Genomic DNA, 21,695 nt, shown 5'->3' on the forward strand with positions numbered 1-21,695 from the left:
TTGTTGTGAGCAAACATAGATTCTTTAATATTCTTATAGGTTCACGCAGCTATCAAAATACATATAGTGAAAAGATTGTTGAGCATTTTTAGGAGGTCACAAATCTCATTGATTTTCAGGAAGAGATTCATGAAGTCTTGAAGTTTTTCATTGACCTCCCTACAAAGCTGCTTTGGTCAGCTCCGGGCCATGACTTACCAATGCTCTGAGGCAATGCGTTTGATCTCAGCAAAGTTCTGCTCATTGAAAACCTCACCTAAGCTGTAAGATCAGGGCTTGAATGGAGCTGACATAATAAATCCGTCATCTGGCTGAGGTTTTCTGTGACTTACCAATACCTCTGTTGCATTCAAGCCATTGAAGTACTGAAAATCACATTTAAAGACAAACCTAAATGTAGTGTGCCTAAAGTGTGAATGGGATGCTTAGAAACACAGTCACGTTTTGAAGCACTGTGATAAAGAAATAGGATCTTACCATTAAGATTTTTAGTCTGGATCAGATTTATATTTCAGTACCTTAGGTACAAAACATGAAAAACAAGCACATGTGGTAGTTTGGAAATGATTCAACTATATGAGTATTAAAATCTGGTGTTTGTGCTTGCTGAGCTTTCAAGAGTCTTGATTTGTTTGGCTGCAAGTTCAGTGCAAGATCCAGTATCCAAGATATGCTGTGTTTCACTGAGTGCTGAGCAAGAGGCAGTGCTGGCTGGAACATTGCTGGCTGTAATTGAGTGTTTGTTGGAGCAGAGGAGATTTGTACACGGACAAGCAAATTAGTGTTTAAGGTGAATTTTGCCATCTCTGTGAAATTAGAATGAAAAATAGTTTATTTTTCCAGTTGCTAATTCATGCTTTTCAGAATGAAATATTGTGTATTATAAAAGCTTGGTTTTTTCACAAATTGCTGTTGCTTGCAATAGGATAACAGAACAGCCAGAGCAGTATTTCATTTTCTTCTGTCAAAACATAAATGAAGCCAGTGTAAGACATTAAATTAAAGTGTCCTCTATGAGACAATAGACTTGTGCCATTTGGTACCAAAGAACATGTTATCAGTGCCAAAATGCTCACTACAGGTAAATGTAGGTTTATTTTAATTTATTGGGAAATCTCCTGTACAGCAATAAACCTTTTACCAAAACTTGAGGGAAATTAGTCTTCCTATTACCTTACAAACAGATCTTATATTTTTGTTAGTTGTATGATTCTCGTTAGTTTCTGAAGGCATTATGTTGCTAACTAGGTCTGTGATAAACGTCAGAGTAAGGTTCATATTTTGTTTGCAGGAGTATTTTAGCACATACTTACGGGCTAAAACCTATGATACATCATAATGAGCATACATGTGCATGTTGCTGTTCCCTGTTGCATGGAGATAGATGAGCTAAATCTAAATAAACCGTCTGAAGTGAGTGCGTGGCAATCAAAAATAGAGAATTGTCTCCTTTGGTCAACATTGGGGAAAAATCTGCTGGGGTGCAGAGATCTGGGTAGAGGCATCTGAGTGGCTTCGCAGAAGCTCAGGGCAATGCTGGTATTGCATTCAGAAAAGTGGACCTGCAGGCTTTGGTGCACCATAGCATAATGCTTTCCTTTTGTGTGTTTCGGGAAGTTAGCATTTATTACTTGATACACTGATATCCACTGATATTAATATTCCTTTTTTCAATCATTTGCAAATTAAAAAGAGAGAAGAGGTTAGAGTTGTTGTATCCCACATCTGCTGGGCATGCAGTGGTTCTCTAGCACAGAGTATTTATTGACATGCTGAACTTAAGCATATAAATATGTATGGTCATAGCAGTATAACAGCCTTGAAATCGATTAATACTTTATATTCCCTTGATGCGTCAAGAGAGACTGAAGGAGATGGATGTCAAGAGATTAGTGGGAAGGGATTCTGGCAGCACCACCGCTGCCTGCAGCACAAGGCTGATCCCACCATGAGCATTCCTGCAGCACCTACAGCACTGGTTTGGAATTTCAGAAGAATTTAGATTTAAAAAATCCTCTCCTATTCTCTTCCATTTAATAACCTCAAACCTTAAGTCCTAACCACACATTTTCGAGGATTAAGGGAGGGTAATAGGAATTACACAGGTTTGGAAAGTTTTTTGTGCTAGTTATATTTATTTCTTTTAATAACTGTGGTTTAACTTTTCCAGTAGACATAAGATATGTTCACAGAAGATTCTCTCTCTTGCCTCTGGGATATAATCGTTTCATCCCATTTGGCTACCAGCTGCAAGCTGCAGTGATCTAAACATTCCTACAGATTGCTGGTATTAATCTCCATGTCCTGCTCTTCATTGTGCCTTCCTTGGAGGCAAAATAAAAGAAGAAAGAGAGGAAAAAAGCAGTCAACATTCCTCTGCCAGTTTGGGTTGATGAGAGAAATTCTTCCTGAGTTCTCAAATCCTCTGCCTGAAAAGGCAGAGCTTTCACACATAATCGTAGGTAGGAAAAATGGGAGATCTGAAATGCCAAAAGGCAATCATTTAAATTAGTGATGGAAAAGAAGGGGAAGGATCCTATCAATGTTCTGTTCCTTCCAGGCCTGTAGAAAGCAGAGATTGTAGCAGGAGAAGGGTGTGGGTCTTCACTTATAGTCCTGTGATGGCCCTCACTGCTCTCTGGGTCTGCTTTACACACTGCACTATTTAATGATATGCCCCTCTTTGTTCATATATCCCTATTTATCCTAAAAGATCCCCATATTCATATATGCAGATAGGATTCTGTTGGCAGCAGGCAACGCTGGCTCTGGGTGCAGCTGGAAGGTAATGCCTGGTGATTGCTGGGTGAGGAGGAGGGAACTGCTGAAAACACAACATGTAGAACTTGCTGACTTTGTACCGATGCATGTTGGACTGTATATTGAGAATTCATCTGCTTCCTCCCACGTGTAATCCCTTCCTCAAAATGAGCATTCTTTCCTCTTCTTTACATTTTCCAATTAATGCTTGGAGTAACTGCCAATGTTGTGTGTGGGTATAACTGCTGGTTTCCATGCATGACACACAGGTTGGCAATGAATGTGGCAGATTGCTTTCCTGTGTTTCACTTGCATCACATCCTTACCAGCATTTGGCAGATGATTCAAATAGCTATATTTAATTAGGATTAAAGGAAAACACCTTACAGTGTTATGTACATCGACAGACATTGACAGTAAAATGTTACTCTTCCTACCTTGCAGTAGATGCAGTGAAAAAGCAGTTCTATTGTATTTGCAGAGGAACTTCATAGAATCTTAGAATGGCTTGGGTTGACAAGGACTGCAATGACCATCTAGTTTCAACACCCCTTCTATGTGCAGGGTCACCAACCACCAGACCAGGCTGCCCAGAGCCACATCCAGCCTGGCTTTGAATACCTCCAGGGAACTTTTCTGAAGTGGTGCATTTCCAGTTCCTGTTGAACTCAGTGTCTGTGTCTCTTGCTCAGCATCCCACTCGCATCACGCAACCAGTCCTGCATGAGAGATGGATGCCAGCTCAGCAGGGCCACTGCTCCGCTCATCATGAGCTTCTGTTGACGCAGACATGTAGCATCAAATAAATATTTCAGCCAATGACATAGGACAGAAATTTCAGTGCTCTCATGACGCTGACCATATGTTAGGTTAACTGTAGGAGGTTTTATTCATGTCAGTTCTGTCTCTCCTGATGATTCTGCTTGATATTCTCTCACAAAGGCAGATTTAATTGGGGCAGATTGCCTTTGCTGATGAGAATGCTATTTAGAGAACAACCCAATCTTGACTTGCTTCTTGCTGGTTAAACAGACAACACCATTAGTTATGTGTTTTGTTATGTCTTTCATTTTATGTCATTAGCTTTTTAAAAATAATGCCTCTCATCAGTACTCCCTTCAAACTCTTTGTAGTTAGAAGAAGCAGATCATGACCAACTGGACAGAGCAATGACAAGGATGAAAGCTTGGCTGTCTAGAGGGATTTCTCTTCTCAGGGCTATGGATCTATCTTTTTCTCATTTGCAAATTTAGATAAGCTGTTCCTATCAAAACCTCTTACAGAATGTTTTGCCCTAATCAATCTAATGACTTTCTGAAAAACTGTCCTTTATTTTTTTACAACACACCTTGCTGTTCCATAAGACGGGAAAGAGGTTGAGGATGAAATGTTTTAAGATTTTCTCTGTGTAAAGACACAAAACACTTGGTGTTTCCACTAGGCTGAGCAGCAGAGGCTGCTGTCCTTTTGGTGTGACTGGTACCTGGTTTCATACTACAAGTATTTTAGTCATGCAGCTTGGAATAACATAACTGAGCTTTTCAAGGTTTTGCTCTTGAACTTTGGTTTTTATTTGGAGTGTAAAAAAGAAATCATAAACATTGAAAAGAAAGGCTTAGTTATTGATAATCTGTAATTTAGTGAGTCTCGCGATCTGAAGCTTTGACTCAAACAAATGGATAATTTTTTTGCTTTGTCTCTTACATTGGGCTACTCTACTCATATTCTTTATCATCAAATGAGCATCTCAGGATTTCCTAAGAGCTGACTTCCCCAAGGTACTAGAACGTCCACACACACAGGTAGGTTTAGCTAGCATTTGCAAAGCTGTCCAACTCCCTCTGAAACCAGTGATTATCTGAAGTGAGGATTCAGTATTGGCTTTCTGGGATTTGCAAACAATTTTGTTTGTCTCTGTGGCACTATTTATCTAACATCTCACGACTAGAAGTTAGTTAACATAGAACTTTGTTTTTATGTGATTTTACAGATCATTGCTTACCAGCCGTATGGGAAGTCTGTGGATTGGTGGGCATATGGAGTGCTGCTCTACGAGATGTTAGCTGGCCAGGTAAGGGTTACCTCTTCGTGGCTCCAACGCTGCTCACTTTCAAAACTTGCTGAAGGGCCAGAACCTTAGGGACAAGCGTGGGGCCTTTCATACTACTATTATCTCCATGTACTCTTGACTGTTTCCGACTCACTGAGAATGTAGGCTTTAAGCTCTTTGTATTTCACCCCCATAATAAAGCGCTGCCTTTGAATATGGTTTCTTTGTACTGTAATGATGTTATAAATAGCCATGTTCAAAATTGAATGGGAGAGAGACTTGAGTAGGAAAATGCATGTCAAATGGAAGAAACACCACTTAGTAGTTTGAAACCACAGGGAGATTGTGTCTATGCTGTGCATTGCAGTTAAGTCACCAGAATACAGTTTTTGTATTCTGTGTCTTAGGGGTAAAGTATGGGTCTCGCTGCTCTAAATAAGCTTAGTTACAGACCCCTTATTCTGCACAGTTAATGAGATGCTGCTATCTGAGTCACTGAAGTAGAAAAGCAATGCTGTTCTACAGTAAATTGCATATAACTACCAACTTCAGGAGCTCTATTGGTCTTGAGTTGGATAAGATTTGTGCAAGCAGCTTTCAATGAGTGTTAGCTAGAGGTATGCATTTCTTAAACTTAAAACATACATTTTTAACAAATGGGTTGAATAGTTTCTCTACTAAATCCCTTTTGACATTTTAAAAGTTTTTAAAGGGTTGCAGTGGCAGTTGTTAACATTTACAGTGTACAGTGCTAACATCAGGCAGCTGAGTGCTTTTGAGAAAATGAGATTTACTGCTAGCTGAGTCTTAACAGTGTCTGTACCTGGGGACTCAGCCAGGGGCACTTCCCTCTTTACCTGTATTTGAAACTAAAATGCAACCCTGTATTGTGATGCCACGTCTTATAAAAACAAACTGGGATTTATCTAGAATTAAGTGAGGGGTAGATGTGCCTTAATAGAAGGTAACTGAAATTTACAGTCTCCAAACTTTACCCTTTGAGGTACTTTTGGCTGTCCAGTATACAGTAGCTTTAAAAGCTCATGAAAGATTATCACAAAGATAAAATCACTGGAGGTAATCCAGCAAACCTTTCATTAACTTTCTGCCATGCTGGGAGAAGAAATGAATTTTTCTCATCAATTACTGTCTGAGACTGCTAAACACTAAGCTTCTGGGTCAGCAGGTCCCCAGGTTGCAGCTGGCTGGATGCTTGTTGTGTATTCCTGAGCAGGAACCATTGCTTCCACTGATGTCTTTGGACATCTGTGGTTGTCTGGAGGCAGCATGGATGTATCTTTCACCTGAACCACTATGGCTGCAGTACTGCTATACCACCTCATAAAAAGTGGAGAATTAACAGCGATTTATTTTTAACAGCCTCCATTTGATGGAGAAGACGAAGATGAACTTTTCCAGTCCATAATGGAACATAATGTTTCCTATCCAAAATCACTGTCCAAAGAAGCTGTCTCCATCTGCAAGGGGGTGAGATAGACGTTTCTTTATCATTAAGCTTCTTTTTGGCAATCCTTGTGAATAACTTGATTTGTCTGGCTTTGATATGGCGCTTAGTATTTTAAATGTAACTTCTGTCAGGCTGTGTTAAGTTTTATTGTCATAAAGTGCTTGTCGCTTGGTGTCACTGATAAGAATTTAGCTCCTCCTGCTGTGTCTGCTTATTTTATGGTAAGAACAAATGTCAGAGGCAGTAGCTGCCAAATCCAAAGGAGGATCCAAGCAGGAGGCTGGTGTGAAATGTCTCCACCCGCCTTGCCTCAGCCCTTGGCAGTGCCAGCCCAGTTTGGCAGGGTGGAGAGGTTTCCCACTTTAGATGGATACTGCAGGGAACATACTGTGGTCCTCAGCCCTAATCACAGCAGCAGAACAGAGGAGTTAATAAGAATCATTTTTCAATCTGAATAAAGATGAGCCTATGTGAAATTCTGTAGCATAAATGCATGGGAACTGTGGGGAAATCTTGACCCAGTTGCAATCTGCATGACCAAAAATTTATCTTAGATTGAGAGTTAATCTAATTTTTTTCATGGAAAATAATAAATTTGATTTGAAGGGATTAGCTCAGAAAAATAGAGTTTGGTTGACTTTCTCTTGACTCCGTGCGATTCCCCAGGGTACCATCATTCCACAGCTTTTCCAGACCATCCTCTATAAAGCCTTACTTTGATGTCTTACATCACTTTGCATCATGTCAGTTGATTTGGTAATGCCTTTTTTCCTTTCTTTTGCAAGCGTGTAAGAAGTATTGCCCATAACTTGGATATTAATCCTGTAAGGAAAAATCATCAAGAAAAAGAAAAGCTGTTTAGAACAATGAAGTAGAAGGAAGGACCACTCTAATTTTAGTACTTATCCAGTATAGGCATGCTGCTTGTGGCTAACAAAAACTAAATGTTATATTTCTGTAAAGTACCTGTAGATTTATGCCTTGTGAAAATTGTGTGTTCACACAACACAATGTGAGCCTGATCTAGTTACCTTGTTCTCAGCTCTCCTGCTTGCTGTCATTGCACTGGCTGCTTATGCAAAGGGAGTTCAGAAAACTAAAATGACCACACAGCCAGGCATGGTGGTGCTGCCCACTGTGACCTGAAAGGGAATTGTCTGCTTGACAGCTTTTAATGGGTTCTGAGCATGTTGGGTTTGGTGGTCATAGTAACTTTGGGACAGAATTATGACTGCTAGATTCTCATTTTTCTTATTTCTCCTACTGTTAAAGCAAGGGGTTTCAAAAAGCTTTAAAAAAGAGGTAAAGTTGCTCTTAAGCATGAAGAATGATGTGATCCATCCCATCCCCAAGCTTTGCTGGCTTCCTGAAATTTGCTTCACATCTCTGTTATTTTAGGTTCTGAATTGGAATATGATCAAGTGAACATTTGGAGGAAGAGTAAAGTGGTACAGCTGAGGTTTTAAAAAGATGCGTTGTGGTATTGCTGCTAGCAGTGTATCAATCACATCTAATTGTAGAAGAGCTTTTAAAAGTCCCTGCAATACTGGAACTGAGAGCTGAAGGCTGCATTGCTCGATGCCTAATTGACAAACAAGATTTTTTATGAGCTTGTTAATTAGAAAGCACATTAGTGTTTCCAAGCATGCAATGCTGGTGTTGTTTTTTTTTCCTTAAGTCTTGATCTGTGCAACTGGGGGTAGTGTTGACCAAGATGTCGTTAAGGATGCGCGGGAGGAAGCGCGGATGAGATGCTGTCAGCTGGGTGCCAAGGAGCTGCAGGCTCCGCAATGAGACATCTTCAGCAGGCCCAGAGCAATGAAGGGAGGGCTGTGCTCCCTACAGCTCCAACAAACTGGGATTTATTGCGTTTAATTGATTGCTGAGGTAGGGCAGAAGCTGTTCTGGAGATTTATAAGACTGAACCAAAAGACCAAAGATGGAACTGGGGAGCGAGCGGTGCGGTGAGGCCCACACAGCCCTGTGTTTGGCGGCGGGCTGCCGTCTCCTGTGACCAAACAGAACCTATTCTCAAAAAATTAATTTTAGCTTTCCACAGCAATTTTATTAGCAACTTCCATCTTCGAGAACATTGCAGTCTGGGGAAAGTCTGCCTCACATCCAGTTGTAGTGCTCAGTGTAATCATTTGGTGTTTTCTTGCTTGGCAGCTAATGACAAAACATCCCGCAAAGCGCCTTGGCTGCGGCCTCGAGGGTGAAAGAGACATCAGGGAACATGCTTTCTTCAGGAGAATTGACTGGGAGAAACTGGAAAACAGAGAGATCCAGCCACCTTTCAAGCCCAAAGTGGTGAGTGGGGTGATGGCCGCGTTCACCCAGCATGTCTGCACTCCTGGGCTTTGTGGGATTTGTGCTGCCTGACAGATGCAATTCCTTCAGGAGTAGCTGTAAATTGTTACATCTTACTGTTGAATCTTTGCTCTCTAACACTGTTTTCACTTCTGCTGAGATGCACAGAGATCTATAGCATGGCAGATATAGGATTGTTGCCCTGTGCTCTGATCTGTTTGTCATTGCAGACATGCTAGTGGATCACCACAAACTAGTGAACAGAGGCAGAGTACATTCCTCTCTTACTGCATACAAATGCCTTTTTCCCCTCACCAGGACGGGAGTTGTATGCCAAGAATCCAAATGATGTGGATTTTGCATGGAAGGAAAAGTATAAATAAGCAAAAAAACACGGCACTGCTGACACTGACAGGCCATTCCCAGAACTGTCTGTCAGAGGGGGAGCTTCACTTCTTTACAGACATTTTATGTATGGTTTTCATTATGTCCTTCTTGAGTCAAAATTGAAGCTGCCCATAAAGCAAATCTACTTTCACAACTGTAAGCTTTATTAGCTTGGGAGCTGAGTGCTCGTCAGCATGAAGATACTAAATCCTGAAATATGGTCTGGTTCCATCAGAGCACACTTCGTGGCGGATCCTGGCTCCTGTTCAGAGCAGCTGTTATCTTTCTCTGTGGTTATCATGACCCGTTTTGTTTATACAGGCAGCCATTGAAAGATACCAAGGAGATTCGGGCAAGCATTCACATGGAACATCATCTTCCCAGACAAAAATCATTTAAAATCCAAGACTAATATTTACATACCCTATGTATAACTCATTTATTGTGATTGCTGATTCTATTTGTATTGATTCCAAAACACGCAAACCTTAATTTGTTTTAAGATGTGGACGTATTTGTTGGCTTTGTTTTGTTTTCAGAAAACCTTCCCTAGGAAGCACTTTGCTGCAGGAGCAATCCTGCTGCTTTTGCAGACAGGCACAGTTCTCACTCCAACACGGAGCTGCAGATTTTGGGTCAGCAGTTGGTTGGTTTAAATAACATGTTCCTTTCTAGACTGACAATTCACAACTCTTAGGCATAGGGTCATTGCTTGGCAGGAAAGACATTTTCTCGTGTTTGTAAGAGTTCTGGTGGTCTCTTATTCTCAGTCAGACTTTGGTTTCAAGACACAGCTGGTTTAAATTCCATTTATTGGAGAAAAAGGGAAAATAGAGCATAATTTTGTAGAAGCATCAAACTTCCCCATAAAACATCTATAAAGCAAAAAAAAAAAAAAAAAAAAGTCTTTCCTGTGAAAACATCCCTGCTCTGAATTAGCTGCACTGCCTTTAAAAAAAAAACAAAAAAACAGTTTTCCCCTTGTAAAAGTTCAGCTCTTGTCCACTCTCTGGACCAAAAGGCATTAGCCAGGATATTCAGTAGAAAAGCAATGTGCCATTAGCCTTTAACCTGTTCAGCTGTCCCTCTGCTTTCACTCTTCCAAGGTTGAACAAATGCCCATTGTCAGCACTCTGGTCCAGTACCTCAGCATGTATTTCTCATCTGAGATATAAAACAACTTGTGCCTGGGGCAGCAGAAGTTCTCTGTAGCTCAGACTGGCTGGCATATCCAAGCCTGCGTGCCAGGTGTGTTGTAAGCAATTAAGAAACTAACTGAGCTGTTTTCAAGATAGGTTATGAGCCACATGTCTTGCCCTTGAATTCCCTTAAGGCTCCCCTCCAGTTTGTTCCTCCTATAAATGTGCACCTATATTCATGTTGAGTTAGTTCAGAAAAATCAGTGTTTTTATATTGGCATATTGTACAAGTCATCTTCTGTCCTTTCAGAGTTACCCTTTATGTCAGAAGATAATGGTTTAATGCAGTGTTATCCTCCAAATCCCAGTGTAGATAAATTCAGTAACAGAAATAAATGATAGTGCAGCTCTGCTTCAGGGTAGGGAGGAAAGGGTCAGGGACAACGGGAAGAAGTACTCACTGCGTGTATCACACCTCCACTCTTTGAGGAGCTCTTATAGTAGCTGGATTTGAAATAAACAGATTTATGAGATGCCCTTGGACCTCTGTGCAGAATTGCTGTCTGTTTATCCCCAGATGAGCACCCAAACTCATTTTGTTCTGCTTCCAACTTCTCCCTTTTCCACTTGCTGCTAATTTTACTCTCCTGCCTTTCAACTGTTTCCACACCACTCCAAACTCCCCTTTTCAGCAAACTTGATTTCTTTTGTTTTCTGTTCTGAATGAAGAGCACTCAGTGTGGAGCTGTATGTAACCACGCTTCTCAGTTAGGCTTCACAAGTCTCTTCCCTTAGACAAAAAAAGAAAGAAACCTGTGATAGCACATTTTGCAACGTGGGCCTGTTCCCAAGGTGCACTCCCTGTCCCACTTCCATTTCCAGGCAGGCAGCAGTTTGCTGCTAGTTTGGTCTGTTAGCTCCTGCAGATGTTTGGAAAGAAGAATATCTTCCATTTCATTTCATGGAGCTGATTGTCATTACTGCTTCTGGGGGTTAAACCAGGGGGAAGTTTGGAAGACAAGGATCAAATAATTGCTGTGCCTATACATCTCTGCAGTGTGCATCCAGCACTGAGGCATATAGAATCACATGGACTGTCCTGTGATGGGGAGCACTGGTGAGGGTGGTTGGGTCCCAGTTCCTACCTTTTAATTCACTGTGCAGTGTTCTTCAGGTGCTGCTAAGCAGTTCAGTTCCTTTTCTGTGCTTACTGCTGTCTGAAGAGAGCGTTGTTCCCTGTGAGGCTGCCCAGGATTTCAGTACTTGCAGGGCCACATTTCAATTCTGCTTCACTGAGTGGGACTGAAGTGTGATTTGGAATAAATGCTTTCTGGAACCAAGCATGTTCCTGATCTAATAATAGACAGCTGCATTATAATGTGGTATAATTTTGTAGTAATGATTATACACAAACACACGTGCATGCAAATGGATCTATATGCGTATGCAAATCTGTTCATAATTTCCCAAATGTTACATCCATATTTCCTTTAGTAAAACCTGTCTCTATATTTAAGCCTCTTTAACTTGCCATCTCATGGTGCTTTTCACCACAACTCATCAATTAAAGCTTCTCTATTTGCTTAGGGTTGTTTTGGTTCAAATATCTGAAAAGAAAATGTTATCTTAATTACTTGTAAGACTTGCATTCGTCCTGAGAAATCTGCAGAACTGCTGATGTATTGCTGATCTTTTCAGACCTTTTTCTCTCTTTCTTGTTTTCTTGCAGTGTGGCAAAGGTGCTGAAAACTTCGATAAATTCTTCACACGAGGACAGCCGGTGTTAACCCCGCCGGACCAGCTGGTCATTGCTAACATAGATCAATCTGATTTTGAAGGGTTCTCCTATGTCAACCCCCAGTTTGTACATCCCCTCCTAGAAAATGTAGCATGAAACAGCAGAACAGGAACAAATCCTGCGGTAGGGAACGGTTCTTAACCCTAAAATTGTTAGGTTTTTGCCTTGATTCCATTTGGGCCTGAAAATTATAGGGTTAAAAAGTGTAAGATGGGGGGAAAGGCCACTTAGTGAGAATTTTGGCTTTGCAACCGAAACGTCTTAACGGGAGATAAATTAGCGTACGGTGCCCATTTCTCCTACTAGAAGTCTCCACTGACTCGTCTGAAGTTCCCTGTTTTTGGTACGTTCTATAGTTTTGTAGCTCCCCACTGTCCTTTTGCTCCGTTTTTCACTCCGCTGCTGTTACAAATAATCCAAGACCCGACCTGAGAAGCACCTCCAGTACTCAGTCCTTGCAGGGGACCAGAGCTCCCCGCTCCTAAGGGCGCCATGGGGAGAGCAGAGCATGGGACTGGAGAGCGCCGGGGAGGAGAGGCATTGCAGAATGTGGTGGAAAGCAGTTGTTACCAAAACCTGGCAAATAAATACGAGTTGGGAGTGGGAGGGTGGGGGGATGAAATCCGATTAGAGCCCAAAGCTTTGTGAACCAATCCTGTAAGCAACACAGAATTTAAATGCTCTCCGGCAGTGGCCAGATCTCTAGATCTTTGCTAAGTAGCATGTGATAAACTCAAGGGTGAAGTTTTGTCTTTAATAATAATAATAGTAATAATTTTAATAATATTTTTGTGAATTTTAATCTCCGTGAGATTATTCTGTGATCCAGGGTGCCATTGTTTGTTCAGTTGATTTCATTTACACCACTCCTCAAGCTCACTGTTGACTGGTTCTACTAACATCAATGTTTTATTACAAAGTTTGTTAACCTGGAATGTAAAACAGAACTGTAATCCCTTACATCTTATTTACGTGCGTGTGTTTGTAGTCTGCAATATAGGGCAGTAAATTGAAGGAAGTATTGTGTATGCTAAATTAACAAAAACATAACAGTCCCAGGTGACTTCCTGATTTGTCCAGAACAACTCATGAAAATTAATTGAGATTTAGTCCTACAATAATCAGTTTTAACTCAGAAAACTTGGGGCTGTACAATAATCAAGCTTGAAAGAAGCACCTAAAGCTTGTTTTATTGATAGAATGGAATTTAATACATTTTACATATGCTTCATGCAATGAATTTTGCATGTTTAGTAATAACTCTTAATAATAAGAGTTAATAATAAGCAGTTCTATATTGACATAATCATATCAAGCATACAGAGTATTATAAAAGTTTTATAAAAATTGTGCTTTATTTGTGGAAGTACTTGTTCTGAACAACATCATTTAGGTTTAGCTAAATGTTTTCTCGCTGTTGTTTTGGGTTGTTTTTTTCTAGTTTTTGGATATTGTTAATGACTTAGGGTATCATCTGTTTTTTTAAATGTAGATCTACTTTTAAACAATAACTGCTACCTGCAGGTTTTATACAATTTCAATTAGGCTTTCATTTCATGTCTGCTGATTACTTACAGGGAAGGAAATAGATTTTATTTGCAATGATGAACACTGTAATTAATGCAATCTTCTCCTCTCCTATCTCACTTAGATACAAATTTTGATATTTCCTCTTAACAACTTACCAGAATATCTTAATTCAAATATCAGTAAATATTTTTGTGCTTACTTTGGTTTTGTTACAGCATGTAAAATAGTAGGCGGTGCGTTTTCCTTTTTTTCCCTTCTGCCTTGTCAATGGTAGCAGCCATAGGCACTCTTTGTCTGTCAGATGTGCATGACGATGCCAGAAGCATGATGTCTCTGTTGCTGCATGCAGACTGAATACAGTTTTTCCAGCATGTAAACATAATCAAAAAGTCAGATATTTGCCATAAAAGACTTACATTTATACTAGAATATGTAACCGGAGGGTGGGGGTGGGAGGGAGGGGAGGAATCTACTTTCTAATCATCTTTTATTACAATAAAACATTGAGCCTGTGCCAAAGATTCTGCCAGAAAGATCCAGTCCTGCAGATTGGATGGCGATGATGTGCAGGAGTGACCCCGTGGCACATGGGACAATTTGTGAGCAAACCGCGGTCGGATGTGAACAGAAGCATCTGTGCGGTGCTCCTGCACCACGAATGCCTTCCGAAGCCGTCCTTTGGCGCCTGGGATTTGCAGCACTCCAGTTGTGTGAGCAGCCCTGCTCCCTTCGTGGTCGCAGCCCTAAGGTTGGAGCATCCCCAGGGAGGGCTCAGCCCATGGTGGATGGACCCAGCGCTGACACATGGCATCCCCCAACGAACAGCTCCCCAGATTGTTGCCTAAATAAACAGAACTCAAACATGTTTTAACATATTTTAGGAGTACCATTTTTCAACTATCCAGTGGCAAATATGTCATCAGCCAAGTCTGGGCATTCGTTTTTCTCTTTGTGTATTATATACCTGAAGATTATGGTATGTTGTTCGCCATAAAGCATGTGGACTAATGCAGCATTCTCGACTATTTCTGTCTTTCTGATTATTACTAGCCTGCCATAGTTTGGGATATCTGGGTGACATGCTGTGGAAGATAATAGATTGAACAGATTGTGGAGGTCGGATGTTGAGGAAATAAGGGAGCTCTCAGTGTTTAAGTCTGCTAGGAGCAGGCAGCAGGTGTTTTAGGAATGTAAAAGGGAGGCTTCTGAAAAGAGGACCAGATGTCCTCTAAAGGTCCCTTCCAACTCAAATGATTCTATGGTTCTAAGAAAAGGAAAATACGAGGAGATAAAGCAAAGCATGGGTTTGTGGAGCAAGAAAAGCAGCACGTGGTGCAGCTCCCCAACCCGGAAAGAGGCAGGAGAGAAAACCAAGAGATGTTCCTGAAAAATTCTGTTGTTTCTCCTGAGGAGCTGTGCTGGGATGTCCATCTGGAAGTGGTTGCTGCTGGCAGAGCAGTGACATGGTGCTCTCACTGGCAGTAAGGAGCTGGTCCAGCCTCTGAGCGGAGCTGCTCGTTTTGTGGCTGTTCCTCATAAAACATTATCCAGCAAGTACTTTCCCATGTTTTTTAATGCAGGTGTTATTTATAAAATGTTTCTCACAAGATGTGGCTTCCTAGAGAGCATTTGTCAGCCGAGGCATTAGGACTGCCTTTCTTTCCTTCGTACTCAATAGCAAAAGCACTCCACTCTTACCCTTCTAATGGAGCGGGGTCATTCCCATGAAGGATGCGATGGAAACATTTAAGGTGACTTTGAGTTCTTGGTGACTTTGAGTTCTTGTCATCATTAGCATTATTATGCATTTAGGTTCCATCTCTGCAGCTACAGGATGTGTGTGCTGGTGTGCTAGGCAGGCACTGAGCTGCAGTGTAGTACAAGAGCAGGTGAGCTACAGCTCCACATGCTTACATGTAGTAGTTGAGTGGAAGAGTTGAATAAGAATTGACTCCATAAACATGACTTCATAACAACCAGTGGCCGTGCCAGCAGCAATTGGTGATCAGCAGCCTTACAACAAGGAACCTTGGTGCACTACAGCCCTTCTGCTCCCCGGAGAATCACAACAGAGAGGCTGAGCCCCCGGGCTGCTGCTGTCCCTGCCTCAGTTACTCCTCTGTCAAATGGGGGTAATAATACTGCCCTGCAGGGGTGTGAGGACTTCTCAGTTCATGTTTCTAATGCACTTTTATCCTGGAAAGAGTTGTCTAAGTATTGTTATAATTTTTACTATTGTATCAGCATATTCGATGCGATACTCGCATGGTATCACTGGTTATACCATGGGGTGTTTCTACTTTTTTGCATGACTTCAGTAATTTTACTGAACCCGTTTGAAGGAGAACACAAACAGATGTGATACGTTTCTTCCAGATTGCAGAGTGCAGCCTTTGCTGAGGGGTGAGGGAGGAGGTGCACAGCGCTTGAGTCGGTGCAGCTCTCTCCTTTCCAAACACTGAGATTTCTGTGTGCAATGTGATAATTCCATGTCAACTGAGGTCTTAGCAGAACTGACCGTTGTAGGATATGATTCCCTATGGGTAAATAGCATCAGCTCTTTTCTAATAACGTTTGTACTGACTCCTGCTGGAGGAGGAATGACATTTGTTAGGCAGCTGCTCCATCTGAGAGTTCTATTCCAGTGAGATTTTAGTGTATTCCTGTGTTGTATATGCTCATGCTTTTCTGTTGCTTCAGCGTGACACCGCAGTCCAAATTTAAAAGCCAGAAGTGTTGGTGGCAGGAACATTTTAACAGAGAGGGAAATGAGGTCTCTGTGATTTATAAACCCTTTCCCATCAATTATTGGAAGCGGTACAGCTGTATTCCTCCCAGACACAGGGAAGCAAAGCTGCTGGTGGCAGTGATGCAGTGGTTTGGTCTTTCCAGGGTCCAAAGTGCTGCTGTCTTGGAGCAGGGCAGCAGGGGAAGCCCACAGTGCCCAGAACCCAACCGGTGCTCCACAGCTTCACTGGATCCCATCCTGCTCCCAGCCCCAGCAGCGCTCCCACAACCCCACAGCTCCCACCCTGCCCAGCACAGCCCCAGCCCTAACACAGAAGAGCTCTTCATCAGCTCTCTCATGCGTTATTTAAATGAATGTAAGAAAAATAATTTCAACAACCTGAAGCGTGCCACCTCTTTTGAACACATTTGGGGCGATCCCAACTCGTGTTTGATTTTGCACAACGATGCAGAACACACCTGAAATGTTTGAAATTATTACATGTTGTTTCAACGCTATCCTTTATTTAAACCAACCATGCTACCTTGAGCTCATTCATATTTTTGGATGTTATTTTAATACCCAAAGCTTGTATTTATAAAGAGGAGAACGTTATTTATTTTCTCATCATTTATTTTTCTGCAAGATGCTACCAGGAAACTGGGAGATGCCACTGACCTTTCTAAAAATCAGACAAACCACATTGGAAGTGTAGTGGGCAAAACTGGTGTATAAATTACAGCATCTTTTTTTTTTTTTTTTTTTTTTCCTTATTCCTCAAGATCTTCAGTCTTTGTTTGCATGAAACACTTCTGTTAAATATAAATTGTAGTTTCAAAGCAAGTGTGTGCAAATAAAAATACTGATCATTATGTTGCAAGAGTTTGCTCTGCTTTGATGGGAATTCATTTTCAAATGTGCTGTGCAGATGCTCTGGTGTTGATGCTCCATGCTGCCATCAGCCATAGGCCTCACTGGGATCCAGAGCAGAATCCTACTGGACAGAAACCCTCACTCACAGAATGCCAACCTGAGCCCTTGTTAAATTCCTCTTAATAAATTAAGAGAACAAGAGGCTTAACTGGAGGAAAAGGGATGTGTGTACAGACAGCTGCAGATCTGGTGCAAGTGCTGCTGTTATGACAAAGGGAGTTAGAAGTGGAGTAGCAGCTCCTGGAGTGGGTTTCCTGCACCCCAGCCTGGTGTTCCCCCAGGGAGCCAATGTTGGGGCTGATGTCATTTTATTTTCAAGATTTGGAAGCCATGTACAAATGCTGCGACAACTTGACGGACACATTCCTTCTCTGCTGGCTCTCAGACATATTGCATCTTGTGCTAACTCAGTAATTGAGTTTAATTTGCAGAAAAATCTGGCTGACTTTGCCCAAAGGAATGCATGAAATCCTTTCATTTATTTTATTTTATTTTTTAGTGGAAACAGCATTTTCAGGCTGCCACCCACTGCTCAGTTCCATCTGATGCACACGGCTTCTCTGCAGCCCATGCCAACCTCTCCTCCCAGCCTTGGTGCTCCCTGCAGCACACAGCCCAGAGCTGGGGGCACCACGGGGTGTGCCCACATCCATCCCATCCCCTCGGCCATTCCAATGGGGCTGTGGGTGTTTGGCTTCACCAGTCCAGAGGATTTTTGCAGTGCTGGTACGCGTGTAGGAAATAGAACCACCTCTCTGCAAACTGCTAGAGTAGCTAAAGTGATGGTTGCATTAATTACTGCAGGGTGATTAGAATCCCACCTGGCTCTTCAGAGGCATCATTGCTGCTGTGCTGGAAAAATCCATAGTCAGCCCTGTGGAGATGAACCGAGGAGGGGCTCGGGAGGGATGTGGCCAGATGCTTTCCCTGATGGCACCAGCTGTCTGTCAGCTTCCCAAAGAGTGGCAGGGATCTGAGCAGGGGCAGAGAAAGGTGATCTGCACCCTCAGAACTGGCCACGTGGCTTTCTTTAGGGTGTTTTTCCCAAAGGAGAGGATGAAACAAGGCAGATCCGTTGGGAAATGAATCAGTGCTGCCTCCTTCCAAAGGGATTTGCTGCATTCACTGCCCTGGGGATGGCATCACCTCCTGACTGCCAGAAGGAGATTCAGGTCAGGTGTGAGGAGGGAGATTCTTCCCTCAATGGGCAGTGGCACTGCGTAGAGCTGTGGGTGCCCATCCCTGGAGGTGCCCGAGGCCAAGGAGGGGCCCAGGGCAGTCTGAGCTGGGGGGGGATGGATCCAGATGAACTGCGAGGCCCCTCCCAACCCACCACTCTGTGGTTCTATGATGAAAGCTGCCAGCGGTGAAAGAGAGAGCAGAAGGGAGGAAAGAGCTCAGGACAGCGATGAGAGCTTGGCTCAGCTTCTGGTCCCTCTGGGACACCTCGTTCAATGCTCTCGTGCCTGCTTGACCCTAACATCATTAAAAGATCAGTAACAAATCCCAGCACGATACAAATCACACGGAACATTGTTACCCTTCATACAAATGCACTGAGGCTTTAACGAGTGCCCTCTAAACCACTTCCCACACCACAGTCTCTGCAGAGCCTTTTACATCCCCTCCCAGGACCATGTGGGGCTGGAGGATACACAGCCTCAGCTCTCATCAGCTCGAATGAGGCCCATAGGATTACAGAGGGTGCTTTATTTTAAATAAAGTGTGTAACTTCCATTGGCACGTGCACCTCTGTTACCCCATGAGTCAGAGCCCCTTGGGAGGCTGTCTCCCAAAAGCTCTGTTTTTTTTTCTTTTTAATCTATATCTATTTTTAAGCTTTTTCACAGTGTGTGGGTGCGGAGCTAAAAATAGAGCCTCACCTCTCCATGTGCTTCTCCCCCTGCAGCTCCAACACTGTGGGCTGAGCTCAGGGCTGTGCCAGAGCTGATGCCTTGAATTTGATGCGGTGTGAGCAGCACGCAGGAACCCCCCACCCAACAGGGACCAGGCAGCTGCCAGCGTCCTTTGGTGCTGTTCATTTTCCCAAATCTCACAGGGGAGCATTTTGGCAGCCTCCATTTTGGGTGCTGTGGGCTCCTTGGGGAGCTGGGACGTCTGGTCACTGCATCTACCAGCCTTCTTTCCTTGGGAATTTGGGGCTGGTATGGCTATTTCCTTCCAGCGCCCAAAATGCTGCTGAAAACCCCTGGTTGGTGGCTACTGCCCATCACCACACCGGGTGTCACAGTGTGCACAGGGCAGCTCGTGAGGCTCCTCCTTATCCTCCTGCAGAGCAGAGCTGAGTAATTCAGCAGATTGGAGGGAGCAGAGAGAAGCCAGAGGGTCCCCATCATTCCGTGGCCCTTCATTCTGTGTCAGGCAGGATGTTGGGACCATTTGCTGGATGATGTTCTGTGTCCTTTGTTGTTATCTCTGCTAGAAAGGAAACGACTCTCAGAAAGGTTCCCTGAGGACATCACTGCAGCAGTTCAGCCAAAAGGAGATGGGAGCTGTCTAGGACCAATATTACCAAGCCAGAAGAAGTGACCACAAAGTACAGCTTTGCACCCACCCAGTGTTTTCTCTTCTGGTGTAAGGACAGGTGCAGCAGCAGTCCTCATCTCTTTCTGCAGAAACTGTCCTCATTCAGTGCATAAATGAAAGGATCAGAGCTAGCTGTGTGCAGGGTTTTGGTTACACCATCACATGCTGTGCCAGATCCCACCTGCCTCCTTTCACTTACAGGACTGCACAGTGAACTCTGAGCTCTCTTGGATGGGAGCATAGGAGCAAGGAGAGAATTGAATTAAAGCAGGGAAATAGTGGAGAGGACAAAGAGAATTGTTTTAGGGATGCTGAAATGCAAGGTGCCTAGGCCTGCTGCTGCAGAGGGGGTTTTCTCCTGGTCCTCACTGCTTTTTGCAGTCAGTGGGGACACAGCTGCATGGGGAAGTGCTGCTGAGCAGGTAGGGAAGCTCTGCTGTGCTGCTTTGGGTGCCTCTCACACCTGGTCCTGGTTCACATAGTCAGATGAGCAGCAGTGGAAAATCCTTCCGAGTGCTTTAGCTTAAGTACATCTGCATGGAAGCAGAAGGGAGTGGGAAAAAAAAAAAGAGACTGAGACCCAAAATATGTTTTTCTAATTGATTATATGCATGGCTGCTGGGGGCCTCTTACACTGTACTGGTTAATTATGTCACTGGCTGCTCGCACTGCAGCCTTTTTCCTGTTGTATTCAAACAACCCTGCCCAGTGCCCAAGCAGGTCACACAGCAGTTCCACTCTGGAGAAAATGGGTTTGTATTTGGTGTTTGAAAGGTGTTGGCTGTGTTATGTTTTGCCACATTTTGGCTGGAAAAATCAAAACTTAGACAGCTGCATCAGCTTTTATTACTGCTGTAAATCAAAACAGAGCTCAACAAGCCAGAGCGTGCAGCTCCATTGATTTCAGATGAGCTATCCAGCCAACACCTCCTCTGCACCTCATATCTCACTTTATTTTGAATTATTCCATTTGAGCTGTTGGTGCTTTGCTGGCTGGGGACGTGTTGGATGGATGGAGATGTGTCGTGCTGTAGCCCAGCACTGAGGAGTGAGGAAGTACAGCTGGGACAATGCATGTGCAGAAAATGTGACCCAGCATTTCTTAGAGACTGAATTTATTAGATTTGTAAATAACAAATGACTTTTGTTATTTTCCTGCTGGGAGACCTCAGAGGTAACCTTCCTTGCAGCCATCCCAGGTAGCTGTGACCTGTGTCACCACTGTCATGGCCAGGACCAGCCAGGGGACAAATGCCCTCAGAGCCCTGCACAGTGGCAGTTCTGTGCCACGTTACTCTGCAGAGCACTGGAGGTGACAGCAAAGAGCTTCCCTCACACAGCAGGAGCCACCTGCACAGCACAAGGTTTGTGCCCTTCCTGCTGTGTCCGAGGTGGTGTCCCACTGCTGGGCACCCTGACAGAGCCATGTCCTCATTCCTGGCTCTGAACTCATTTCTGTGTGTTTTGGCTGAATCACTCAGCCTGGCTGTGCTTTCCAGGGTCTGCAGCATGTGCCCCTTTGTCCCTTTCTCCTTTAGCCCTGGCTTTCTCTACCTTTGTCTTAGTACTGCCAAGCTGGCTTTCTCCAATGTGCTGGCTTTGTGCCCTCCAATCCTCCCCGTCGGCTGCGTGTCCTCAGACTTGTGCTTGTTTGACTCCGGTGGCTGCAGACAGATTTTCCCTTCCCAGCTTCCAGGTGAGTGGTGTCCCAGGTGGCACAGCCAGGTCCCAGGCAGGTAGGCAGGGGATGGGAGAGAGGGGATGGAGGGAAAGGATGAAAAAGGGAAAAGGTAGGGAGTAAAAAAAAAGGTGAGTGGAGGGAAAGAGAGAGAGTCAAGGAAAAAGGTGAAAGAATAGGGAGGAATGGGGAAAGAAGGGATAAAAGGGAGCAGGGAGAGGGGGTGAAAGGAAGGGAGGGAGGATGGAGAGAAGAAAGGAGGGATGGAGGAAAGGTGGTTTGAAGGAAGGAAGGAAGGAAGGAAGGAGGGTGAATGGAGAAGGGGGGGGGAAGGACGGAGGGATGGCTGGAGGAAAAGGAGGAGGAA

General features: G+C 43.4%; 1 protein-coding gene across 2 annotated transcripts in view; it reads left to right on the forward strand.

Annotated features, from left to right (window-relative positions):
• PRKCA (protein kinase C alpha) overlaps positions 1-14,457 on the forward strand; it is a 112,914-nt gene extending 98,457 nt beyond the window's left edge. For both annotated transcript variants that reach the window (XM_085240471.1, XM_085240472.1), the window contains 4 exons: positions 4,751-4,831; positions 6,191-6,298; positions 8,448-8,588; positions 11,844-14,457. In XM_085240471.1, the coding sequence (XP_085096597.1) occupies positions 4,751-4,831; positions 6,191-6,298; positions 8,448-8,588; positions 11,844-12,008 (495 nt within the window). In that variant the 3' untranslated portion in view covers positions 12,009-14,457. The remainder of the gene's footprint in view (positions 1-4,750; positions 4,832-6,190; positions 6,299-8,447; positions 8,589-11,843) is intronic.
• The last annotated feature ends 7,238 nt before the right edge of the window (positions 14,458-21,695 follow it).

Source organism: Meleagris gallopavo, chromosome 20 (genome assembly GCF_905368555.1).
Source record: "Meleagris gallopavo chromosome 20, MGAL_WU_HG_1.1, whole genome shotgun sequence".
NCBI lineage: Eukaryota > Metazoa > Chordata > Aves > Galliformes > Phasianidae > Meleagris > Meleagris gallopavo.